At 38.4% G+C, this 27,922-nt stretch overlaps 1 protein-coding gene and 1 long non-coding RNA gene across 2 annotated transcripts; one reads left to right on the forward strand and one right to left on the reverse strand.

The window, feature by feature from the left end:
- The first annotated feature begins 5,292 nt into the window (after positions 1-5,292).
- LOC120238302 lies at positions 5,293-8,755 on the forward strand. Its single transcript, XR_005530174.1, has 3 exons — positions 5,293-5,366; positions 7,933-7,990; positions 8,725-8,755. It is a non-coding gene; the product is annotated as an uncharacterized LOC120238302 (long non-coding RNA).
- A 9,511-nt stretch (positions 8,756-18,266) lies between these two features.
- ARL14 (ADP ribosylation factor like GTPase 14) lies at positions 18,267-18,845 on the reverse strand. Its single transcript, XM_039241985.1, has one exon. The coding sequence runs from the start codon at positions 18,843-18,845 to the stop codon at positions 18,267-18,269; it is 579 nt and encodes a 192-aa protein (XP_039097916.1).
- Between the last annotated feature and the right edge of the window lie 9,077 nt (positions 18,846-27,922).

Below are 27,922 nucleotides of genomic sequence, written 5' to 3' on the forward strand. Positions count from 1 at the left end.
TGGGTAGGAATTACCCAAGATTAAAACTGGGAATTGGTTCAGGGGGCTAAACATCTTGTCCATGTATCTCCAAGAATTTGATGCAAGAGTTGTATTTTATTCTACCGAAACAAGAATCCATTATCATTCTCTTTCTCTTGTTCTAACCCTCACCCTTTTTTTCTAATTATTTTTCTAGGTTTCCCTATGGCAAACAATGTATGTTTGTATACATATACAAATTCCTATGTATATAATTCATTACCTATAAAATTCATGTTTGGCAGAGAAAAAATGATCACTGTAAAAAATTTCTTTGCTAATCTGAATATATTTACATAAGTATATGTTACTGAGGAATATGACTGTTGGATATGGATATATCAATGTTTGGGTTGCCAAATAAAAGCACAGGATTTCCATTTAAATTTGAGTTTCAGGTAATGAATTTTTTTAGTTTGAGTATATGTCAAATACTATAAGAGAAAGAGGAAAAATAGCTGTTGGGTAGGCAATTAGACTTCCACCTCACCAAGCTAGGTTTTACTCTGATTTTTCTAATTCAAAGAGATGTTAGTTTCAGGACACGAATAAGCTGAAGGTTTTGGGGGTTTTTAAGCATTACCTTTATTACTCATTTTAGGTGAGGAAAAAAGTTTTCATTGACCCACTTAGGATTCCTTCCTGGATCTGCAAATGAAAACTACAAAGACAGATTAACAGGAAAAAAGCATTCCAATGTATTTAAGGTAAGTTTTACAGGACATGGAGCCTTCATAAGAAAATGAAGATCCAAAGAAAGGGTTGATTCTGAGTATTTGAGTCTTTTTATGCCAGGCTGATGAAGAGCAGGTAGTCGTGAAGAAATATGATAGGTCAGACTACGAGGTAAATGTTGTAAACAATGGGAAACTTAGCAAGGCCTGTTCAGTCAGATTCTTCTGTGTCCCTTTGTCATCAGAGATAAGAATGCTCCTTTCCGGGTATAAGGAGGGACATCTCTCATAAAGGTTTTATGACCTGTTTCCGGAAAGAAGAGGTGGGTGGGGTGTCAAAATGACTTTCCTGCATCTGCTGTTTTCTTAACCTCCTTCAATTTAAAATATTCAATATGCTAGCAGCGCCTGGGGGCTTAGTTGGTTTAAGCATCTGACTCTTGATATCATCTCAGGTCGTGATCTCACCATTCATGACACTGAGCCCTGCATGGGGCTCTGCACTGACAAGCACAGAATCTCTGCTTGGGACTGTCTCTCTCTTCCTTTCTCCCTGCTCACCCCCTCTCAAAATAAAATAAAGCATTCAATATGCTAATGTGCCATATTTTGGTGTAGGGTGTCCTGAACCCCATCAGTATCCAAGACAATGCTAACCAATAGTTATCACTTGCAGTTTTGTATGAACACCACCAGGCCCAACTGCCCAGAAGGGAAGTGTTCTGACCACATTATAACTTTTTTTGAGGCAGGAATGGTGAGGCTGTGGTGACATCCCATCACACTTGTTTATATCACTTTAGGCAGATTCAATTATGATAACCAATCACAAATTACTTTTGGGACACTGAAAGCCACATTCCTCCCTCTTTTCTCATAAAAAACGAAATAGCTAAGCAAGTATAACTCTTGGATATAGAAGGACACCTTATACGAATTGGACAGATATGACATGTTTTCTTCCCTATTGCATTATCATAATTTACCTTTTGGGACAGGGTCACATAGACCTTGGTTTGCTCAACAGTCCATCTACAGTTAATTCTACTTATTCTGCAAAACAAAGGAAGAAGCCTTAATGTGGTAAAGGAATGTTGTTTCCTACAATACCAAGCAAGGCCATAATTGTGTGAATAGAGGAGAGGGTAAAATTCTGGAAGAGTTTCAGAGGTAGAGTCAATCATCTGATATGTGATTAAATAAGAGGAATAGATTGAGAAGGGTATTGAGAAACACGCCAGGCTTCTGGGGTTTGTAGGTGAATGAATGGTAGAGCTATCACTGGGCCAGGAAAAACAGGCGAGGAGAAGCAGGTTTGGCTTCTGATGTAAAAGAGACTGTGTAAAGGTGGGATCTGAATGTAACTACTTTTCTCTGCTGCATATTCCTCATCCCTTCATGGGCTTTTCCACATTCTAAGAATTTTTTTGAGCAAACTACTTTAAATTTTAGTTTATTTTGTCTTTGAAGAAAACAGATATCTATAGTATCCCATCAGAGTTTTTCGTCTATCTAAGATTATCAGTGTTCCCATAATGAATTCCTATAAATTCCAAGCCAAAGCAAATAAACATGAAATTTTAATCACCCCGTTGGAAACTGACCTCTGTGTTTTGGAGTCAAAATATAACGAACACGAAGACAGAGCTTGGGATAAAGGAGATCAATAGTTTTACTGCTTTGCGGGGTGAAGGAGCTGCTGCAGGCTAAAGCTCTCTAAACTACAGGTCCGCCAGGAGAAAGGTGCTGGGGGTCGATATAGCAAAACATAGGGGGGTTATACAGGATCTAGATGGTTTTCACAGGAATTGTCAGCCTCATCTGTCATGTCTTCAGGGTGGTACGAGGTTCCTGAAACAAAAGACTAAGAAAAGAGAAGGGGAGGTTTGCAGAAGAGACTTAAACACTACTAGTGTTTAAATCTTAAACACTACTGAGTTTAAGATTGAGCTTCACTGAAGCCACTGATTTGATTTTTGTTCAACTTCTATGCATTTAAGCAGTTTCAACGCTACTCAGCTTTGTTGGGGTGAAATGCACACTTAACCTGTTTTCTGGAAATACTGAAAATAGCTTGGACAACCCCTGCCCCTACTATGTTCCTGAGTCATGATTAGTGTCCCATAAATGATTGCTGAGAAGTAAATACATCTTTTAAAATATCTCATTTAGCTTTAATGTACAATTCTAAGGCTTACTAGAAACTTCTTTTGTTTCTAATCACCTACTACTACAAAAATTGATTTTCATGAAGTATGTAACGTTTATTTTGGTTTTCTTACATAACTAATGTTGCTCAATTAGTCATAATGTCATCTATTATAACAACACTACCAACAGAGGACCATGTCACAGTTGAGTTTAAAATCTGTTGGCTTCCTGAATGGAGTAAGATCCAAATTGAACTTTATAACCCTTGATGGTTTGACTTCTATCTACCCTTCCAGTTAATTTCATTTATATTCTGTTCTCCAAAACATGTCCTGAATATATACCTCTGCCTAAAATGCCAGTTTTTCTCCTTTTCATCTACCCATATTCTCACTTTACTCATATTGAAGGCCCAAACTCAAATGTCACCTTCACTAGGTTTATTTGGAATTATCCAGCATCCAACATAGACCCTGCTCCAAGCAAATAACTAAAGAAGTGAAGTTTTTAATGTTTCATTCCAAGAAATTTTGTTTGAAATATCACCCCAGAATTCTTCTAGATTATAATTGACTTACACAATTAAAAGAGTAAAAGACTTCTAGAATCCTTGAAAAGAAAATATTTGATAATATCTTTTGGAAATAAAGCTCAGACATATTCTTTCACTCCTTTTTCATATACAATAACTAGATATATTTTGTAAGCAAATCTTCCCAAACACTTGTTTTAAATTACTATACCTTTTGTTATGACAATTAACCACTCAAATTAAATTATAAAGTTGAAACTAAGAAATAAGTAATGTGCTGAACTCATTTAGTGTTCTACCACTGAAAATACAGTGATAAACAGTGTAAATCAGGACTTTTCTTCTTGAATTTACATACTTTCATTTTAATTAGGGGTGGTGAAATGGTCAGTAAACAAATGGGTATATCAAAGTAATCATGTTGTACAGAGATTTAAAATTTTAAATACAAAGATTGAGAATGGAAGATCTGGGGGAGCCTCTCTGAGTAGGCATGAGATCTGAAGATGGGCTCTGAAGATGAAGACTGCAAAATTCAGAGAAAAGAGCATTCCAAGCACAGGGCTCTGAGGCATAGTAACGAGACAGAAAATGGTAGATGAGGTAGGTAAAGAGCCACACATAGATCAAGTAGTTCTTTATAAGCAAGCATAAGGAGTGTGGATTTAAATCTCCGAATAATGGAGAACCAATTGGTAGACTTTAAGAAAGGGAGCAATATAGGGGGACCTGGGTGCCTCAAGTTGATTAAGCCTCCTACTTTGACTCAGGTCATGATCTCTCTGTTTGTGAGTTTGAGTCCCACTCAGGCTCTGCGCTGACAGTGCACAGCTGGAAGCCTGTTTCAGATTCTGTGTCTCCTTCTCTCTCTCTACTCTCCTCCTGTGCTCCTGCTCTGTCTCTCTCTCTCTAAGATAAACAAACATTAAAAAATGTCTTAAAAGAAAGGGAGCAACATAATCTAGGTCATACTTTTTTGTTGTTTGTTTTATAAAAACACTTTGGAAGCTGTTTGGAGAATGGATTTCGTGGGGGTGGGGGGGGTGAGGCCAATTGGAAGGCAGTAGTAGTACAATCTGGAGAAGACTTCAGCTCAGTATGACTGAAAATGGAGAGATTTATCCAACTTTGGAAGTTGAGTCAATAGAATTTGAGGACCCACTGTATCCAGGGAAAGTAGGAGAGGTGAAAATTAATTTTAAAATACCTTTCATCCTGGGGCGCCTGGGTGACTCAGTTGGTTAAGCGTCCGACTTCCGCTCAGGTCATGATCTCAATGTTCGTGGATTTGAGCCTTGCTTCAGGCTCTGTGCTAACAGCCAGCTCAGAGCCTGGAGCCTGTTTCGGATTCTGTTTCTCCCTCTCTCTCTGACCCTTCTCTGCTCATGCTGTCTCTCTCTCTCTCTTAGAAATAAAATAAAAAGCATTTAAAAAATAAAATAAAATACCTTTCATCCTATTTATGTGGTTCTTAGGATTCTTTGCAACGTCATACTAGTTCCTCATTAATTAAACTCTTTGACACGTGTTAATTTTATAAACTCTTTGACACGTTTGCACACAAATATATTTATGTGATTTTATGTTTTAAAAACAATTTTTAACAGATAAAATGGGTTGAAGAGTGGATAGGAAAAGAGTACAGGCAGCACGTGTATATTACATTAAAGAAATCTGGATGAGATCATGTTCTTTTATTACCCCTCCTACACTGCCTTGGGGAACTCTCCAAACCCTACTGCATGTGGTCTCGGTGCAATCATTAGGCACTGCATCCCCTCGATCCAGAAACGGCCCCTTCACGGAGGCCAAAGCCGGCAGTCACTACAAGCTGATGGCACACTGACACCACGCAAGCCCAACCATTCTCCACATCCGCCGGCAGCTCCCGCCCACCAGCTTCCGACAAACTCGGCAACGTCGCGGAGAGAGACTGCGCGAGTGCTGGTGTCGGCGCGCGGCGGAAGTTGGGAAAGGCGTGACGTCAGGTGAGAGTCCTGCACCTCGACTAGTTTTTCTCTTCGCTTCGGGGCCGCACCAGGTGCACGGAGGGGATGTGCCGTGATGTCATCTCACCCTGTGGGCCTCACCCCTTCTTGGGTTTATGGGCCTCCAGCCGGTGTGAGGGGAGGCCTGGGTTCGTGCGCTGTCTTCGCTTGGTCTTCTCACAACTCTCGGGCCTTCCACCACCCCTGAATCCTCACAACCCTCTGAATAGGTAGTATTCACCTTTCGAAGTGACTTTTCAAAGTCAAAGGACCAAGGTCAAAGGGCCAAAGGCCCCGAGGGGAACTTGCACGAGGTTACACAGCAGAGCTGTATCCTAGATAGTCTAACCATTCTCTTCACTACAGAAGGAGTGTAATCATATCTTACTCATGGAATGTTTTTGAGGTACTGGATGTAGAGTACCTTACAATGTCCTCACCTATGCTGAGTCTGTCCGTCCACCCCAAAGCAGGAACCAGTTCTGGTTTCTAGCTGGGTTCCTAGTGCCTCCACCCAGAGGAGAAACAGAGTACTTATCAAAAGGGCTGAAGCCAAGAATTGCAGATCTTACCCAGGTAAAGTTGAGGTCAAAATGTAGAAATCTCAGCTGCAGGCTACCAGTCACACATGCAGGTCTCCATCTGAATGTACACTTTCTCACCCAGTTTTTAATGTAGTCCACAGTTCTGTAGGCGTTGGCAAGGGGTGTATTCCTTTATGCGGGCTACAGGTGAGAATCTGTTTCCTTACTTTTTCCAGCCACAGGGGGCTGCCTGTATTCTTGGCTTGTGGTCTCCTTATTCCACCTTCAGAGCCACCAATGTTGCATCTCTCTGAGCATTCTTCCATAGTCACATCTCCCCCTAACTCTGAACTCAGCTGGGAAGCTTTCTCCAATTTTAATGATCCGTGCAATTGGGCTCATCTGGATAATCCAGAATACTCTTCCCATCTCAGCATACTTAATCACTTTTCCCTTTTGGTATGTAAACTAACATATTGACAGTTCCAGGAACTAGACAAGGATATCTTTGGAGGACTGTTATTCTGTTTATCAAATTCCAGAGTCTTTTCTTGCTCTTCCCTCTAGCTTGGCATGTACCCTTCAACATCAGCCAAATGAAGTCTTTCCTCAGAAGCATCAGGGGTCTCCTAGAAGTAGGGAAACCACATATGGTCCAAACTTAGACACTTCCGAGAGTGAAAGGGAGTACTACTAACCTTTACACCATGCCAACAGGTGTACACTGGACTGACAAGACAGACATGGCAGGATGAAGTGGGTGTGCGAGCTGTGGAGACTGTATCTTGAGTTGGAGCAGCTTTATTATGAACTTCTACCCTCTATCCTGGTCTCTTAGAGATTAAGGAGTGTTGGGAGGTTTAAATTTCCTCAGAAAATCTGTCCTTTAAGCTGGAGTTGGGACACTTTATCTGGCTCAACAGACTAAAACGGGATTTTTTTTTTCTCCACCGCTTTAACAATATATAATAACTATACAAACAGTATAATATTTATGTTAAGGACATTAGACTTCTACCTATGACATATATTACAAGTATTAACTCCCAGTTTGACATTTGTTTTTTGATTTTGTTTATGATGAAGCCTTCTTTAGTGGGTAATTCCAATATAGCTTGGAGCTACATGACAAAAGATAAAAATAATTCAGGGTTAGGAAACTGGAGGTCTGCTCCTATTGGACTAGTTAATAGTGATTTTCAGCTTTGCTGAGAAAGGAAAAAAAAACATACTAAAGTAAGGATCCTATAGCTTTTCCTTTATCTGATTGAGGCTTTCCATTTCAAAGTCTGTTAATCCTAGATCAAATATAGACCCAGAAGATATTTCAGGAAATCACCTTGTGATCTTATAATACAAACAGGTTAAGTGTTATACCCAAGGTGAGTTCTTACTTTGCAGTTGCAAAGTAGTGGTTTTCCAATTCTATCATGTCCTCTACATTTTTCTGTATAAAAGAGCTTTCCTCTCTCCCACCCTATACCGTTTCCTTTTCATCTTCTTGTGTTTTTATGAATACCATAATTAACTTACAGCTTTTGTTTTTACGTATTCAATGTGTTATAATTCATTACCATCTATATTCTTTTTTTTGTTGCTTAGATTGTCTCAGATTTGTCCAGTGGGAGTCTCTGTAAGCCATTCCTGTAACCTCTGACTTATTTCCATCAGCCTTTGAGTTTTTTCTTATTTCCTTGCACAAGATATTTCAGGCTCACCTTGTACTTTACCTGCCCTAGATCTGAACTGTCATTTCTCCAAGGAGCTCTGGTTCCTTTCAGTGAGCTATAATATTTAGAAACCAAGATCTGGGCTTTAGGTGTACACATTGCTGATGGGGTATCATTGTCACTTAATCCTTGTAGTTTTCTATTGGCATGTCCCTCTTTTCCATTGTTTAGTTTGGTTAAGTAGTATTTCTCTTTGGGAGTATACTTTTTTTTTTAAGCCAATCTCCTATGGAAGAACATTTAGGTTATTTCCAATATTTTGCTATTACAAATAATGTCACAGTGAATAACCTTGTACTTATGTTGTTTCAGATTTGTGGTTTTGTATCTTCAGGGAAAATTCCAACCAGTGAGATCCCTACATCAAAAGGTAAATGTAAATGAAGCTTTATTAGATATTGCCAAATTCTCCACAGAAGTTATATCATTTTGCATTTCCATGAGCACTGGATGAGATTATCCTTTATTCCACAATCTCACCAACATAATCACAGAATATGTTATCAAATTTATATACATTTTTGCAAACAAGATAGGTGAGAAATGGTATCTAAATGTAGTATTAATTTACATTTCTCTAGTAGTAAAGCTGATGATTTTTTCATTTGCTTAGGAATAATTTGAATATCATTTATTGTTAAGTGTATGTCTTCTGTACATTTTTCTATAGAGTTTTTTTCATTTTTAAGTGTTATTTTATATGAGGAACATAAGACCCTTATCTATGATATACTTTGCAGAAATAAACTGCCGGTTTGATATTTGTATTTTGATTTTGTTTATGTTTGCCACAATTTTCATTTTTATGTGGTTGAATTTATCTATTTTCTTTTATTGTGTCTGTATTTTGAGTCATAGGCAAAAACTACCATAAATATTGGCATTAATTTTTTCCTGTCATAAATGATTTGAAATCTACGAACTTATTTACTTATTTTGATGTCTTCGACACATAATACTGTAGTCATCAGTCATCTAATGACTCAAAGTTTTGCACCTCTTTTTTCCTTCTTTTTAAAGAATTCACTTAGAATAACCTGATTCTGACATTTAATTTTTTTTTAATTTTTATTATTTTATTTAATTTTTTAAATTATTTTCTAGGGAGAGGAAGAGAGACAGAGCATGAGCAGGAGAGTGGCAGAGAGAGAGGGGAGGCACAGAATCTGAAGCAGGCTCCAGGCTCTGAGCTGTCAGCACGGAGCCCAATATGGGGCTCAGACTTGTGAACCGCAAGATCAGAATCTGAGCTGAAGTTGGACAGTTAATCAACTGAGCCACCCAAGTGCCCCTGATTCTGACATTTTAGAAAGCCATGTGCCAGTATGTATTGAGGCATAAAACTATTCATCCTTGAAATATTACCCTAGGGGAAAAAAATCCTAAACCCAGCACCTAATACAGTCTCTGGTACTTATTAGGTATTCAGGCAACATTTGCTGAATTAAGCAATAAATATGGGAAAAGGTATCAGTATTCACAAGAAGGTGTTTGTTGCTGAATTAGTTACATGTGAAATTGGCTGTAACCTAAAAAACCAATACTAGAGAAATTATTAAGCAATGGTATATCTACTTCATTGAAAATAATGTAACAGTGGGGCACCTGGGTGGCTTAGTCAGTTAAGCGTTTGACTTTGACTCAGGTCATGATCTCATGGTTCATGGGTTCGAGCCCCACATTGGGCTCTGTGGTGACACATCAGAGCCTGTACTCTGCTTCGGATTCTGTGTTTCCCTCTCTCTCTCTCTGCCCCTCTCCTGCTCACACTCTGTCTCTCTCTCTCTCAAAAATATATATTTAAAAAAACGTTAAAAAAAGAAAATGATGTAACACTGAAAATTGATGGTTCTGAAAAGTATATAATATGATAAAGATATATGTAACATGTGAATGTGATGAAAGATGAAAAAAGCAAATTACCGAACTATCAAAAAAGATGTATTGAATATATACACACACTGAAGAAAAGGAAGACTGGGAGGAAATGCTGATAAAGAGTTGTATTTTCCTATTTTCCAAACTTTCTATTTCTATTGAAAAACTAAAATTTGTTAAATAGCCATTCTCTGTTCCACAGCTGTTCTTAGGCTCTGAGTAGAGCGGCAGGAGATCACTTGAGAATAACAAGTAGGCCATGGCTTAAGAGAGAATTAAACCTTTGCACAGAGGTACAGGTTGGAATTCTCACCAAACAATGGACAGTAAGGCCTTAGTCATATACAAAAGACCACTGTAAATGCTTTCCATGATTTTAGGTGCCTGGATGACTTTGAGTTTCAAAACTCTTCTCTGTAAATGAGGATAATGACGTTACTATTCTATAGAGTTAATGTAAAGATTAAATGTGGAAATACACATGAAATGCTTAGAACAAAAGCAGGACTACAGTGAGTGTTCAGTACATGTTAGCTGTTTAGTTTTTTGGTTTCTGAGTGTTTTTCTTAAATTATGAAAACTTGGTTACAATACCCTCATGTGTCTGTACATTGTGCTATTTCTGGGCTTTAAAAGAATTTCTTCTTACTTTAGTTCAGTGTATTTGAAATGACAGTTTTAGGGCCATGTATTATTCACTCATGTTATGTATAGACTATGATAATTAAATAGCTCTTTTGAAGAATAGTGTTTTTTTCCTTGAATATAAAAATGGCACACACTCATTGGCAAATAAGTGGCAAAATTTGGAAAATAATGAGAACTATAAGGAATTCTAGCCATCTAGAATGCAACCACCCAAACATTTTGATATGTGTTATGTTTTCTATCTAAGTTTATTTGTGTGTGTATAGATATGTGGGTTTTATTTTCACAAATTAGGATTAGTGTATTTTTACATAAGATTAAAATTTAAGATTAGTGTAAAATGTATCTTTTATTTTATAAAAAGCAAAAAAATAACTAGATAATAAAGCTTATCCTCTGGTAAATAGAGGATGGTATTTTGTCACTGCAGTCTCTTATGATTCCCTTTAATAAGCAACTACAGTAGATACATTGAACTTAAGTGGAAAAATACTTTCAAAATGTTTTAAAGTGAAAGAAAATCCAACCTGATTTAAAAATACAATATCACCTACATGTAACTTGAGGAAAGATGTATGAGAATCAGTTTATTGTACTGTATTGTAAAGGCTTTCTTCTTTAACATAATAATGAATATGGACTACCTTTTTATATACCTTTTACTTTTAAGGCATGCAATTTTTCTATAAATTCAAAGATAAAGAAATCAAATCTTAAAAACTGAATACAAGTTGCAAAAATCAGTCTACAATCAGGGCATATGCACCCCAATGTTTATAGCAGTGCTATCGACAGTAACCAAAGTATGGAAAGAGCCCAAATGCCCACTGACAGATGAATGGGTAAGATAAGATGTGGCGCGCGCTCGTGCACGCGCGCGCGCACACACACACACACACACACACACTGGAGTATTATTTGGCAATCAAAAAGAATGAAATCTTGCCATTTGCAACAACATGGGTGGAACTGGAGGGTACTATGTTAAGTGAAATAAGTCAGTCAGAAAAACAAATATCATGACTTCATTCATATGAGGAATTTAAGATACAAAGCAGATGAACATATGGGAAGGGAGGCAAAAATAATATAAAAACAGGGAGGAGAAAAAAACATAAGGGACTCTTACATACAGAGAACAAACTGAGGGTTGCTGTAGGGCTGCGGGTGGGGGGTGGGCTAAATGGGCAAGGGGCTTTAAGGAAGACACTTGTTGGGATGAGCGCTGGGTGAGTCACTGGAATCTACTCCTGAAAACATTATTGCACTATATACTAACTAACTTGGATGTAAATTAAAAATTAAGTAATGTTTAAAAATATTTTTAAAAATCAGCCTAAAATCAACATATCTACCATATAATAATCAATTCGAATAATTTTTGAGCCTGACACTCTCAATTAGGACAGAAAGAAGTAAAAAATAGTCTTGAACTTTCCTGAGTGGGTTTATTAGAGACAGCGATTCTGAAAATAATTTATTGTGTTGTAGCATAGAGCAAATGAGTAACATATTTTCTATAGGATAAGGGATACACATAGGAATGAGGATTTTACCCAAGGTATGGATTCAATTTGGAGGTATCAGTATTATTTTAAAATATATATATATTTCCTTGCTTTTTCTACTGAATGGGCCTATAAACAGTGATATCCAGTAACAATAAGCACAGCTAACTTCATTATTAAATTTCTAAGTACCATTCCCCAGTGAAAAGAACCAGGACGCCTGAGAAACAGTTAATTCCAGGTCTGAGGTAACTAAGTAGGGAAAGTACAAGGTGACTCAGTGCTCTTCTGAACAAGGAAGTGCTCAAAGACAAATAGGGGCATATCAACAGAACACTGTGGCTAGCTTGAAGGTGCTTCTTCTGGGCAAATCTGAGCATCAAAAAGAATAACAAACAGAAATGATTTGTAACAATGTAAATAATAACACAAATTCCCCCTCCGGCCCAGATAGTCTGAGTAATAGGTAGTGGAGTTTGAGAGTTTGCATTTCGAGGCAGCTTGCAGGTACTGCTGAGGCTGCTGATCCAGAAACTTCAGTCTGAGTAGCACTCGATTATAAAACTTTGAATTTAAAAAGTATCTATGAAGAGAGCGAGAGAGAGTGAGTGTCTCTGAGTCAAGAAGGGATCATCAGTGGATGCTAAACGCATTAAGAGAAAGGCTTTGGGAATAGGATATTCACACAGTCTCAAAATAAATTTCTCATATCAAATTACTTATTAAGAACAGAGGGGAAAGTTATATTTTTACCTTGGGAAATCTATTGGACACTATCATAAAGGAAGCGATCAAATTTAGCATTATTCATCAATAATGGGACCACAGTAAATAAGCTGTGAAATATTCTTGCCAAAAATGTCTAACCTGAACTTAATTGTAAAGGAACAATCAGACAAATTCAGACTGTGGGACATTCTTTAATGATCTGGCCTGGAGTCTGCAAAAATTTCTAGGTCACAAAGAACTAGCAAAAGGCAGGGAAAGTACTCTAAAAGAGTGACATAACCAAATGTGGTGGATCTTGGATGAGATGAGTTCTATAAATAAGTTCTATTTAGGGGAAATTTGATTATGGACTATTAGATGACATTTGGTTAATGCTTTAACTTTTATGTGTAATAATGGCATGTTTATATGAGAGAATGTCCATTCTAAAGAGATAGATGATAAAGTATTTAGGTATGAAGTATCAGGATGCTATTGTGTATGTGTGTGTGTCTGGAGAGAGAGAGAGGGGGAGGGAAAGATAAAGGAAGAGCCCAAATATGGCAAAATTGCTACAATTAGTGAATTTAGGTGACAAGTACACCTGTGTTAATTGTACTCTTCTTTCAAGTTTTCTGAAGACGTGAAATTTTTCACAGTAAAAGGTTGAAGAAAAATTAAATTCCCCTTTTGTTTCCTGTTCTGGGGTAAGAGACAGGGAAGAGGGAATTTATGAGGAAAAGAAGCCTGGGCAAAGGAGGGTTTCAGGACACATGGGAGGAACAAGAAGCATGACCCTAATTTAGGGTAATTAACAGTGGTGATTGTAAAAACCTCCAAGTCTCCACAGTTTAACACAATCAAAGTTTATTTCTCGCTCAAGTCATTCTAGTCTGAGACTCACAGAGGTGAAGTATACTGCGTAAAAGCCAAAACAAGTGACAAACCAGAATTCCCACCTGGTTGTGGCTCCAAAGCCTATATGTTCATTCCAGTCCAGCACGCTGCCCCTAAGGACCCTGAGGTTAGAATGAGAGTGTTTTGGGTCGAAATCTGTCATTTTTTTTTTCCATTATTGGATCCATATTCCATCTCAAGATGGAGGCTGAGGCCCTAACAAGACCTCACTTTATGGTTCAGACCATTCATTCATTCTACAAATACCTTTTAAATACCTTTTGTGTCCTAAGCACTATTCTAGGATACAACAGTGAACAAGGTCCCTGCTCCCATGAAATTTACCTTCTAGAGAGGGAAGAAACAGTAAATGAGCAAATGATAACTTTAAAGCCATGTTAAATTCTATGTAAAATAATAAAACAGAGTGAGGGGTAGGGAGTAGCAGGGATGAGGAGGTTCATTTAGATAAGGATTCAGGGAAGTGCAGTGCATATTTGGTTGGAAACGTGAAGGACATGAAGCTGTGAACCATCTGAAGAAAGTATATTCTGAGCTGAGAAAGCAGCAAGTGTAAGGGCCCCGAGGTTGTAACAAATTAGGAATGATAGAGGGAAGTGTGACTGTCGGGGAGTGAGGTGGGAGAAGTAGGAAGCAGGGACCAGATGGGATAAGAAATGAATAGAGACAGGGTTGTAAGGCAGGACAGTGATGTGATCTGTCATTTTTAGACCTCTCCTATGTGGAGAATGTAGCCAGCCAGGTGAGAATTGGTGGTGGCCTTGTAGCGATGGGGATTGAGAAGCAGCCAGAAGGGAGATGTATTTGGGAGGGAGAGCTGGGTTTTTGGCCTAAGAAGTACCCTAGCCAGTCCTATTTGATTTATAGAAACAAAGAAATTTAATGGTAAAAGTGCATGTGCCACATCATTGTTAAATTCATTGTTGATAATAATTACATTTATTATACAGTATTTATTATCCAAATAATTCCAGTATTTAAAAAATACTGGAAATCAGAGGACTAGGATTAATAACTGTTTAATCAGTTCTCCGTATCTTTTTTTCAACATTTATTTATTCTTGAGAGACAGAGAGACAGAGCATGAGCCTGAGAGGGAGACACAATCAGAAGCAGGCTCCAGGCTCTGAGCTGTCAGCACAGAGCCTGTTGTGGGGCTCAACCTCACAAACCGTGAGATCATGAGTTGAGCCAAAATTGGACGCTTAGCCAACTGAGCCACCCAGGCACCCCAGTTCTTCATATCATTTTAAACTTTCTTTTTTTTAGAGAAAGAGAGAGAGAGCATGAGCAGGGGAGAGGGACGGAGGGAGAGAGAGAGGGAATTTCAGACAGGCTCCATGCCGTGTGGAGCCTGATGTAGGGCTCTATCCCATGACTGGGAGATCATGACCTAAGCTGAAATCAAAAGCCACCCAGGTGCCCCAGTTCTTCATATCTTTAAAATACTATTGACAATATTTGTTTTGCCTCCTTATAAATTTTTGAGAGAAAAAAAATGAGGTAATATTTGTGAAAATACTACTCATGGTTAAGTCATCCAATAACTCACCTTTATATTTGTGTGGCATTTCCAGGTAAAATGTACTTTCTCATGCTTGAAGTAGTTTAATCTGCTAATAGTCAACACTAGGCTAAACATATGGTGGACTGAAAATTCTGTGACATTTTATCCCAAATTATGTTAAAATACTCATTCGTGGGGCACGTGGGTGGCTCAGTCAGCTGAGCATCAGATCCTGATTTCAGCTCAGGTCATGATTTCATGACCTGAGTCAGTATCTCCACTCACAGTGGAGCCTACATGGGATTCCCTTTCCCTCTCTCTCTCCCCCTCTCCTGTACTCTCACTCTCTCTTTCTCTCTCAAAATAAACAAATATAAATGTTTTAAAAAAATGCTCATTAGCACTTCCAAAGGAGAAGTCTGTCTTTTGCACCCTCCCACCCCCCGCCCGTCTCTCCCTCTATCTCTCTCTCACTTTCTCTCTCATTCTCCCTCTTTCACTCTGAAATAAAATTGTAATACATGTTACATATATAATATTAAAGTGCACAGTGTGATGATTTGATATACATATACATTATAAAAGGATTCCCACAATTGAGTTAACATATCCTCCATCACCTTCCATAGTTACTTTTTAAAATAAAGTTTACTTATTTATTTTGAGAGAGAGAGAGTGCACGTGCACACAGACGCACAAGTGAGGGAGAGATGGAGAGAGGAATCCTAAGAAGGCTCCATGCTGTTAGTTCAGACCCTGACTTGGGGCTCAGTCTCATGAACCGTGAAATCATGACCTGAGCCAACATCAAGAGTTGGACACTTAACCGACTGAGCCACCCAGGCACCCCATAGTTACTTCCATTTTTTAAATGAATGCTTAAGATTTACTCTCTTAGCAAATTTCAAGTATGCAAGACAGTATTATTAACTGTAGTCACTATGCTATACCTTAGATTCTCAGAACGTATTTATCTTATAACTGAAAGTTAGTACCCTGTTATCAACCGCTCCCCATTTTCCCCATCCCCAAACCCCAATCTCTGGCCACCACCCATCTACTTTCTGTTTCTATAAGTTTGGCTTCTTTAGATTCCACATATAAGTGAAATCATATAGCATTTGTCTTTCTCTGTCTGACTTATTTCACTTAACATAATGCCCTGCAGTTTCATTCGTGTTGTTGCAGATACCAGGATTTCCCGTTTTTATGGCTGAAAAATATTTCATTGTATATACATACCACATTTTCTTTATGCATTTATCCATTGATGGATGCTTAGGTTGTTTCCATGTTTTGACTGTTGTGAACAATGTTGCAATTAATATGGAAGTGTACATATCTCTTCAAGGTAGTGATTTCATTTCCTTTAGATATATACCCAGTAGTAGAATTGCTGGATCATATGGTGGTTCTACTTTTTTTTTTTTAATTTTTTAATGTTTTATTTATTTTTCAGAGAGAGAGAGACAAAGAGAGACAGCATGAACAGGGGAGGATCAGAGAGAGAGGGACGTACAGAATCTGAAATAGGCTCCAGGCTCTGAGCTAGCTGTCAGTACAGAGCCCAACGCGGGGCTCGAACCCACAAACCTTGAGATCATGACCTGAACTGAAGTCGGATGCTTAACCGACTGAGCCACCCAGGCACCCCATGGTGGTTCTACTTTTAACCTAGCCTGGATTTATTATTATTTTTTTTTAAGTAGTCCCTACACTCAGTACAGAGTTCAAACTTACAATCCAGAGATCAAGAGTCACATGATGCACCAACTGAGCCAGCAAGGTTCCCTAAGCCTGGATCTGTTCTTAATTGTGCACTGTGAGCTCATTGAAGACAGACACCATACCTTATTTACAAAACAGTATAACAAGTAACACTACTGGCCTTGAAGTTAAACAGATGAGTTTGAATTTTGGCTCTGCCATTCCCCAGTTAAAATTCCAAGTAGTGTTTTTGTGGTTGTTATTGTTGCCTTGTTTAGTCTCAGTAATCTGGTCTGTGAAATTGACATAATGCTGACTTCTCTCCAGGCAGTTGTGAACATTAAATGAGAAGATGTATGAAAGCGATAATAGTTACCGTTGGTTGAATACCTGGCACAGATAAGGAGCTATTATCATGTGTATGTCTACTTTATTATTTGAATCCCTACCATGCAGCATCTTTGCTATAAAGACATCAGGTCTTTGCTATAAAGATCATGGCTAAGGTGAGAGAAAGAAACCATGAGAGGTATTTAGGGTCTAGCACCCTTGGTTTACTGGACTTTTATTTTCCTCTGTGACCTTAAGATTTGAAACCACAGGGGCTGCTGTTGAGGCTTGAGGCCTTCTTCTTCTAGCCCAAATGAGCTTTGTTAGAGGTGGGGCAGGAAGAAAAGGGTCATCTCTTAGGACCAGGACCTCCCTGGGCATTTTGAGCCTCTCAGGGGAATTCCAATTCAATCTCTAGTTCCTTCTCCCCTCCCTCACAGTAGCTCTGCAGGGTCTCCCAGTAACGGGAACTTCCAGTGACTAACCTCCACCTTCATGGGTCCCCAGGAGTTGGGGACCTTCTTAAACACTGCCTCCTGCATGAAGCACTTCCTGTTTTCCCAGGTCAGAAAGAGTCTCTTCTGTTATAACATAGCACTTTTGCCTTATTCTAGCTACTAACTTTTAAGTTGTTTCCTCCTGTGTATTGCAGGGTCTCTGAGATTAAAGTCTGGCTCTGTTTCCTGTTTGATCAGTACAGTGAGCTATACATATATTCCCAAATAACAACTGTTACACCGAAGTCTACAGAAGCCAGTCTTGGGACTGTAGCCTCAAGCTGAGCGATAAACCCAGGTCTTGCCCTAAACTCTTAAGGTGCTTTAATATATAAACTTCTCCCTATGCTAGTGGGAAGTTACCAGCCTGTAGTTCATTGTTTGACTCACTGTAGGAAATTCCCAGCAATAGATTTCAAGAAGTTGGTAGGAATCCAGGAAACACACACACATACACAAACACACAAAATAACTTTATTTAGGGCATAGAGATTTACAAAATGTTAACATCAAACTTTTTCCTCTCTGTAATTGAAAGTTCATTTTTTACTTGCTATTCCATAGGAGCCTGGTGGAAATTCAAGACTGTAACAGCTGGAAACCATCTAAAAGAATGCTGACCCTACCAGCATTTTACTCAAACTTTGTTCTAGTAGTCATATAAAAATAATAAAACAATAGTTTATTTGGTCCCAAACATGATTATTCTGATTCATCCAACATGCACAAAATTATAAAATTTTCAATTATCATTACCACAAAGTTTACTAACATGCCTGGCCAAAAATATTTTCTAGATATTATTCTAAGTTATTTAGCTGAATTTAGGTGAAATAACATATCTTAGGAAAAAATTGCTAACTTAGCAACTTGCTTTTCTCACTTGGCATTGAAAAAGAAATTTACCCTTTTACCTTCACCACTAAGTCTTTCACTGTTTGAACCTCAGTTCTGCTTGAAGAATGCCAAGGTGTCTCCTCTTGATTTCATGCGGCTTTTCACAAATCCAGTCAGTTTCCTGAACCCCTCCATCAGCCCGTCCCCAGTGATGGCACAGCAGGGCTGCACATACCAGCTCCTGTCACTGCACAGCTTCTTCACTCTGAACATTCTCGTGATGTCCTCGGCAGATAGAGCTCCAGGCACATCTTGTTTGTTGGCTAATAGGACGATAGGCACATTTTTAATGTGCTCATTCTTCAAAATGTGCTTCAGCTCTCTCCTGGAGTCTTCCAGCCGTTGTTTGTCCGTACTATCCACGACATACATCAGCCCATCCGTGTTCTCACAGTAGTGCTCCCACACAGTTCTCATCTTCTCCTGTCCTCCAATATCCCAGACCGTGAGCGAAAGACTGTTTTCCAACTCGATCATCTCCACGTTGAATCCTATTGTTGGGATGGTCGTGATATCCTTAGCAAGCTTCAATTTGTAAAGGAGGGTAGACTTCCCAGCTGAGTCAAGTCCCAGAAGGAGAATCTGGGCTTGCTTGGTTTTGGGGTTTTTAGAACTCAGTAGACCCATCTTAGAGGTTTTTTTCTCTCTTCAAAGACCTTTTCTTTTGATCAAGGACAATGTTTATTCTCCACGTCTCACATGAAAATAATAGGAGGAAAGAAGATAGCAAGTGCTTCATGTTATATTTTAAGACTGGGAATTTGTGTGCATTTATGTTCAAGCTTATCAACTTGACTATAGGTCACCGCAAACAGTGTTTTATTTGCAGTCCCAGCCAATCCTGAGGAGTCTGGTGTGAGTAAGCAGCCAATGTTCTAGTCACTCAAAGGGGAAATTCTTTGGGAGTGAGTAGGACATAGGAGGGGTAGCTGGGTGATGCCACAGCTTGTTTTCTTCCAGATGTTGGGAGTTTAGAGGTAACTGAATGTTTACGGCAACATGGTTCAGTAGTAGAATAAAAACTTCACAAGTGGTTCACAAGTGGTTTATAGAACTTCTCTAGTTATTTGAACATTTATCTTATCCCAGTTGTAAATGAGTAACCAGACCTCTGAAGTCATGAAGAAAGAGTTTATCTCACACTGCCCTAAGAATCTCTAGTACTTTCTCCTTGTCCAGATTACTCAGTAGGATACTTTAACCTACCCAAGGTTATCTGAATCTTACTCCCATAATATACAGAAAGACTTCTTTAATATTCTAGAAAATTTACACCATTCATAAGACCAAATTTAGAGGGGGAGTTTGTAACACAAACACTTTTGAAATTAAGCAGTCTGATTAAAGGTGGTAATTTGAATACATGTACTTATCTCCTCTCCTCAAGATTTCACCAAAATTATGGTGAAGGAATGAAAAGAAAATATAAACCCATAACAAGAGCAGGAGAGTCCATCGGAGGCAAGAGATTTCAACAAAATCCTGCAAAGTGGAATATAGATGGAAGATGAGTGATGTTAACAAACAAAATTCAACTTAGTAAATTTGAGGATCTGATTGTCTTTATTAAGTGATTCGTGGATTGGGCAGCAGCCCATGTAGTAGGCAAAGGGGAGTTTTAAGGAGTTGTACAGAATGGAAGCTTTCTATGAAAAGGAGGATGGGGCAGGGGATGGGCAAAATGGGTTGAAGGGAGTAGGAGATATAGGCTTCCAGTTATTGAATGAATATGTCACAGGAATAAAAGGCACAGCATAAGGAATACAGTCAGTGATATTATAGTAGCACTGTATGGACAGATGGTAGCCACATTTGTGGTGAGCATAGTATAATGGATAGCACTGTTGTCCACCTGAAACTGATGTAACATTGTATATTAACTATATTTTAGTTAAAAAAAAAAAAAGAAGACAGGACAAGGAAGTTATTAGCAAAAGAAGAAAGGATTGTTTCAGGCATAGTCATCTTCACTTAGGGAGAAGGGCAGGGGACCTTTTTATTTTTATTAAAAAAAATTTTTTTAGGGGTGCCTGGTTGGCTCAGTTGGTTAAGTGTCCAACTTTGGCTCAGGTCATGATGTCACAGTTCATGGGTTCAAGCCCTGCATCAGGCTCTGAGCTGTCAGCACAAAGCCTGAAGCCTGCTTTGGATTCTGTGTCTCCCTCTCTCTCTCTGCCCCTACTCTGCTCTCTCTCTCTCTCAAAAAAAATGAATAAACATTAAAAAAAATTTTTTTAATATTTTTAGTTAACATGTAGTATAATAATTTCTGGAATAATATTTAGTGGTTCATCAGTTAGATATTAACACCCAGTACTCATTCCAGCAAGTGCCCTCCTTAATGCCTCTTGCCCATTTAGCCCATCCCCCCACCCAACACCCTGCCAGCAACCCTCAGTTTGTGCTCTGTATTGAAGAGTCTCTTATGGTTTGCCTCCCTCTCTTTTTATCTCATTTTTTGCTTCCCTTCCCCTATGTCCATCTGTTTTATTTCTTAAATTCCACATATGATTGAAATAATATGATATTTATCTTTCTCTGACTGAGTTATTTCACTTAGCATAATACTAGTGCCATCCACATTGTTGCAAGTGGCAAGCTTTCATTCTTTTTGATTACTGAGTAATATTCCACTGTATATATCTACCACATCTTCTTTATCCATTCATCAGCTAACAGACATTTGGGCTCTCTCCATATTTTGGCTGTTGTTGATAGTGCTGCTATAAACACCAGGATGCATGTGCCCCTTTGAATCGGCATTTTTTTATCCTTTGGACAAATACTTAGTAGTGCAATTGCTGGGTCATACAGTAGTTCTAGTTTTAATTTTTTGAGGAACCTCTGTACTGTTTTCCAGAGTGGCTGCACCAGTTTGCATTCCACCAACAGTGCAAAAGGGTGGCAAGGAACACTTTTAGGTTGATTACCTCATCCTCCTTTGGGGGAATGGGAGAGCCCATGTGATAGATTATCTCACTGGTGCTGTCCAGTTTCTGATTGGCAGGTGAAGACCTATTTCTACGGGAGGTTGAAACTGCAGTTAGGTTAGGAATTAAGCCCCAGTTTGGTGACTTAGCCTGGCCCAAATGATTCCAGTTTGAGCCTATGGTTTTCCTTGATGCAGCAGGATAAGGGTGAAGCTTGGAGTGCTGATACACAGTATACAGAGGGAAGGGATGAAATGAGGGCCCCAAAACAGAGGAGGTGGGTAAATAAAATTCTGAATAAAGACCAGGGGGAAAAACACATGTACACGCACCTTCTGCTGGCTGACCATTCAGCAATAAGATGTCATTCTAGACCAAAAAAACCCTAAAAAACAAAAAACCCTTTTTTTTTTTTAAAGAAATTGAATGGTGTTGGGGAGCCTGGGTGGATCTGTCATTTAGGCATCCAGCTCTTGGTTTTGGCTCATGTCATGATCTCATGCTTCATGACTTCAAGCCCCGCATCAGACTCTATACTAACAGTGCAGAGCCTGCTTGGGATTCTCTCTCTCTGCCCCTCCCCTGTTCATGATCTCTCTCTCTCTCTCTCTCTCCCTCTCTCTTCCTCTCTCTCTCTCTCTCTCAAAATAAATAACCTTTAAATTAAAAAAAAATTTTTAAAGAAATTGAATGGTGTCAGAAAAAGACCTCCAAGTTTTCACAGTTGGGAGTTTCCACATCATAATGCCTAACTCAATATTTAATTAACCTATAGCCAACATGACAGTTGGAAAACATTGCTCATGTACACAAAATCTGTAATCAGCTTTTCAATGCACAGAGTTTCTCATACTTAGTAAATGGCATGCCTTCAATATAATGAGAGACAAAAAAGTAACAAGGCTTTAAGAAACCTTAAATAATATTCCGTTGTATATATATACACACCATATCTTCTTTATCCAGTCATCCATCGATGGACATTCGGGCTCTTTCCATACTTGGACTATTGTTGATAGTGCTGCTATAAACATTGGGGTGCATGTGCCTCTTTGAAACAGCACACCTGTATCCCTTGGGTAAATACCTAGTAGTGCAATTGCTGGATCATAGGGTAGTTCTATTTTTAATTTTTTGAAGAACCTTCATACAGTTTTCCAGAGTGGCTGCACCAGTTTGCATTGCCACCAGCAGTGCAAAAGTGTTCTTCTTTCTCCACATCCTTGCCAACATCTGTTGTTGCCTAAGTTGTTAATGTTAGTCATTCTGACAGGTAGGAGGTGGTATCTCATTGTGGTTTTGATTTGTATTTCCCTGATGATGAGTGATGTTGGGCATTTTTTCATGGGTCTGTTGCCTTCTGGATGTCTTTGGAGAAGTGTCTAGTGTCTATTCATGTCTTTTGTCCATTTCTTCTCTAGACTATTTTTTTTTAATTTATTTCTGAGAGAGAGAGAGAGAGAGAGAGAGAGAGGAGAGACTGCTTGAGCAGGGGAGGGTCAGAGAGAGAGAGGGAGATACAGAATGCAAAGCAGACTCCAGGCTCTGAGCTGGCTGTCAGCACAGAGCCCGACGCGGGGCTCAAACCCACAATCCGCAAGATCATGACCTGAGCCGAAGTCAGACGTTCAACTGACTGAGCCACCCAGGTGCCCCTGGACTATTTGTTTTTTGACTGTTGAATTTGATAGGTTCTTTATAAATTTTAGATACTAACTCTTTATCTGATCTGTCATTTGCAAATATCTTCTCCCATTCTGTCGGTTGCCTTTTAGTTTTGCTAATGCAGGAACTTTTTATTTTGATGAGGTCCCAAGAATTCATTTTTTGGTTTTGTTTCCCTTACCTCTGGAGACATTTTGAGAAAGAAGTTGCTGCAGCCAAGGTCAAAGAGGTTTTTCCCTGCTTTGTCCTCCAGGATTTTGATGGCTTCCTGTCTTACATTTAGGTCTTTCATCCACTTTGAGTTTGTTTTTGTGTATGGTGTAAGAAAGTGTTACAGGTTCATTTTTTTGCATGTTGTTGTCCAGTTTTCCCACCACTGCTTGCTGAAGAGACTGTCTTTATTCCATTGGATATTCTTTCCTGCTTTGTCAAAGATGAGTTGGCCATACATTTGTGGGTCCATTTCTGGGTTCTCTATTCTGTTCCATTGATCTGAGTGTCTGTTCTTGTGCCAGTACCTTACGGTCTTGATGATTACAGCTTTGTAATACAGCTTGAAGTCTGGAATTGTGATGCCTCCAGCTTTGGTTTTCTTTTTCAAGATTGCTTTGGCTATTCAGGGTCTTTTCTGGTTCCATACAAATTTTAGGATTGTTTGTTCTAGCTCTGTGCAGAATGCTGGTGTTATTTTAATAGCTATTGTATTGAATTATCAATTGCTTTGGGTAGTATTGACATTTTAACAGTATTCTTCCTATCCAAGCGTATGGAATATTTTTCCATTTTTTTATGTGTCTTCTTCAATTTGTTTCAAAAGCTTTTTATAGTTTTCAGTGTTTAGATTTTTCACCTCTTTGGTTAGATATCCTAGGTAGTTTATGGTTTTAAGTGCAATTGTAATGGGATCAATTCCTTGATTTCTCTTTCTATTGCTTCATTATTGGTGTATAGGAATGCAACCAATTTCTGTGCGTTTATTTTATACCCTGTGACTTTGCTGAATTCATGGATCAGTTCTAACAGTTTTTTGGTGGAATCTTTTGCGTTTTCCATATAGAATATCATTTCATCTGTACAGAGTGAAAGTCTGATCTCCTCCTGGCCGATTTGGATGCCTTTTATTTCTTTGTGTTGTCTTCTTGCTGAGGCTAAGACCTCCAATACTCTGTTGAATAACAGTGGTGAGAATGGATCCCTGTCTTGTTCCTGACCTTAGGGGGAAAGACCTCAGTTTTTCCCCATTAAGGAGGATATTAGCAGTGGGCCTTTCATATATGGCTTTTATGATCTTGAGGTATGATTTTTCTATCCCTACTTTCATGAGGGCTTTTATTAAGAAAAGATTCTGTATTTTGTCAAATGCTTTCTCCTCATCTATTGAGAGAATCATGTGGTTCTTGTCCTTTTATTGATGTGATGTTTTGCAAATATTGAACCAGCCCTGCATCCTAGGTATAAATCCCAACTGGTCATGGTGAATAATTTTTTTTAATGTATTGTGGGATCTGGTTGGATAATATCTTGTTGAGAATTTTTGCATCTATGTGCATAAGGGAAATTGGTCTATAGTTCTCCTTTTCAGTGGGGTCTTTGTCTGATTTTGAAATCAAGTTAATGCTGGCTTCATAGAAAGAGCTTGGAAGTTTTCCTTCCGTTTCTATTTTTTGGAACAGCTTCATGAGAATAGGTGTTAATTCTTCTTTAAATGTTTAGTAGAATTTCCCTGGAAAGCCATCTTTAACTTTAACATAACTGGAACATAACTGGCCCTGGATTCTTTGGGTTTTTTTGAGAGATTTTTGATTACTAATTCGATTTCTTTACTGGGTATTGATCTGTTCAAATTTTCTATTTCTTCCTGTTTCAGTATTGGTAGTTTCTATGTTTCTAGGAATTTGTCCATTTCTTCCATATTGGCCATTTTATTGATGTATAATTGTTCATAATATTTTCTTATCATTGTTTGTATTTCTACTGTGTTGGTTGTGATCTCTCCTCTTTCATTCTTTATTTTATTTATTTGAATCCTTTTCTTTTTCTTTTTGATCAAACTGGCTAGGGGTTTATCAGTTTTGTTAATTCTTTCCAAGAACCAGCTTCTGGTTTCATTGATCTATTCTTCTGGAGTTTGTTTGTTTGTTTGTTTTTTGATAGCATTGATTTCTGCTCTAATCTTTATTATTTCCTGTCTTCTGCTGGTTTTGGGTTTTATTTTTTGTTATTTTTCCAGCTGTTTAAGGTGTAAGGTTAGGTTGTGTATCTGAGACCTTTCTTCCTTCTTTAGGAAGGCCTGGATTCCTATATACTTCCCTCTTATGACTACCTTTGCTGCGTCCCCGAGGTTTTAGGCTGTGGTGTTATCATTTAATTGGCTTCAATGTACTCTTCAATTTCCTCTTTAACTTCTTGGTTAGCCCATTCATTCTCTAGTAGGATGGTCTTTAGTCTCTGAGTATTATCTTTCCAAATTTTTTCTTGTGGTTGATTTCAAGTTTCATAGTGTTGTGGTCTGAAAATATGCACGGTATAATCTCAGTCTTTTTGTACTTGTTGAGGGCTGATTTGTGTCCCAATATGTGATCTGTTCTGGAAAATGTTCCATGTGCACTGGAGAAGAACATGTTTTCTGCTGCTTTAGGATGAAGTGTTCTGAATATATCTTTTAAGTTCATCCAGTCCAGTGTGTCATTCAAACCCATTGCTTCCTTGTTGATTTTCTGTTTAGATGATCTGTACTTTGCTATGAGGTGTTGTTGTCCCCTACTATTATGGTATTATTATCAATGAGTTTCTTTATGTTTGTGATTAATTGATTTATATATTTGGGTGCTTCACATTTGGAACATAAATGTTTACAATTGTTAGGTCTTCTTGGTGAAGAGACCCCTTATTTATGATATAATGCCCTTCTTCATCTCTTGTTACAGTCTTTATTTTAAAGCATAGATTTTCTAATATAATTATAGCTACTCTGGCTTTCTTTGGGCGACCATTAGCATGATAGATGTTACTTTCAATCTGAAGGTGTCTTTAGGTCTAAAGTGGGTCTCTTGTAAACAGCATGTAGATGGATTTTGTTTTCTTATCCATTCTGTTACCCTATGTCTTTTGATTGGAGCATTTAGTCCATTGACGTTTAGAGTCAGTACTGAAAGGTATGAATTTATAGCCATTATGTTGCCTGTAGAGTTGGAGTTTCTTGTGGAGTTCTCTGGTCCTTTCTAGTTTTTGTTGCTTTTGGTCTTTTTTTTTTTTTTTTTCATCTTTTCTCCCCTCAGAGAGTCCCCCTTAAAATTTCTGGCAGGGCTGGTTTAGTGGTCACAAACTCCTTTAAGTTTTGTTTGTCTGGGAAACTTTTTATCTCGGCTTCTATTTTGAATGAGAGCCTTGCTGGGTAAAGAATTCTTGGCTGCATATTTTTCCAGTTCAGCACGTTGAATATATCCTGCCACTCCTTTCTGGCCTGCCAAGTTTCTGTGGAAAGTTCTGCTGCAAACCTAATCTGTCTTTCTTTGTAGGTTAAGGACTTTTTTTCTCTTGCTGCTTTCATGATTCTTTTGCCTGAGCATTCTGTAAATTTGACTATGATATGCCTTGTTGATGGTTGTTTTTTGTTGAATCTAATGGGAGTCCTCTGTGCTTCCTGGATTTTGATGTTTGTGTCTTTCCCCAGGATTGGAAAGTTTTCTGCTATGATTTGCTCACATAACCCTTCTGCCCCTTTTTCTCTTTCTTCATCTTCTGGGACCCCTATGATTCTGATGCCATTCCTTTATAATGAGTCACTGATTTCTCTGATTCTTAAATCATGCTCTTTTGCTTTAGTCTCCTACTTTTTTATTGCTTCATTATTCTCCATAAGTTTGTCCTCTATATCACTGATTTGCTGCTCTGTTTCATCCTTGACATCCATTGAAGATTGCCATGGCATCCATTCGAGATTGCAGCCCAGTTATAAAATTTTTTATTTCATCCCGACTAGCTTTTACTTCTTTTATCTCTGCAGAAAGGGATTCTAATCTATTTTCAACCCCATTAGTATTCTTATTATCGTGATTCTAAATTCTGGTTCAAACATCTTGCTTATGTCTGTGTTAAGTCCCTGGCTGTCACTTCTTCCTGTTCTTTCTTTTGGGGCTAATTCATTCATTACATCATTTTGAAGGAAGAAAAGGAATTAATAAGGTAAAAAAATTAAAATTAAAGAATTAAAAGCAACATGCACACACACACAAATCAAATAAATGATGCGAGGTTCTAGGTGTGTTTTGGTCTCATTGTTGAAAGGAGCTTGACAGACTAGAGAAAAAAGGTAAAGATAAGAAAAGACAAAGGAAAATGTTTAAAAAATTGTAAAACTGAATACAAGGAAATGGAATAAAATGAAATGATGGAAGTAAAATAGAATTTGAAGAATTTACAAAAAGTTAAAAAATATAGTAGAAAAATTAAAGATAAGTATTTTTAATAAAATGGAAAATAAAAATAAATATTTTCTCTCTGAATTTAAGGATAAGAAAAGAAAAAGAAAAAAATTGAATAAGCAAACAGACTGAATTACAATTGAACTTAAATGTTTCCCCTAGAAGTCAAACTATGAAGTGCTTTACAATTGAACTTAAATGTTTCCCCTAGAAGTCAAACTATGAAGTGCTTTATAGTCCATAAACTAAGCAGGTGGGGAGATTTGTGTTTGTCAAGAAAGCTGTTGGCCCCGTTGTGTGGGGCTTAGTTTAATGGCTCTGTTCTCCACTAGATGGCGCTGCTCAGCTTACTGGGGTGGATTGTTGTGCTGCATGCAGGCATGTATGTGCATGCCCGAGAATGAAAATGGTGTTACCCAGCTACCCAGTCTCCAGTATCAGAACTCTGTTCTCCCCGATCAGTAATTAGGCACCCCTCCTTTGTCTCCAGCTCCCATCTATTCCCTTCTTTTTCACTATCTGTGACAAAGCTGTCAGGTTGCCAGGCAGCACCTCCCTCCTGAGTTTTATACTAGATGCAGCTGTTTCCTAGCCCCTCACTTCTGAGGGACTGTGACTTGACCCATTCTGACCCTCCAGGGTAGGGTCTCATCAAGCAATGGCCAGGTGACTGCCCGCCCCCAGG

Source organism: Hyaena hyaena, unplaced genomic scaffold, assembly GCF_003009895.1.
Source record: "Hyaena hyaena isolate Hyena2069 unplaced genomic scaffold, ASM300989v1 scaffold_203, whole genome shotgun sequence".
NCBI classification, from domain to species: Eukaryota; Metazoa; Chordata; class Mammalia; order Carnivora; family Hyaenidae; genus Hyaena; species Hyaena hyaena.

Bases quoted from the DNA above. Each gene is read 5' to 3' on its own strand.
- ARL14 (XM_039241985.1), bottom strand. From the start codon at position 18,845: ATGGGTCTACTGAGTTCTAAAAACCCCAAAACCAAGCAAGCCCAGATT.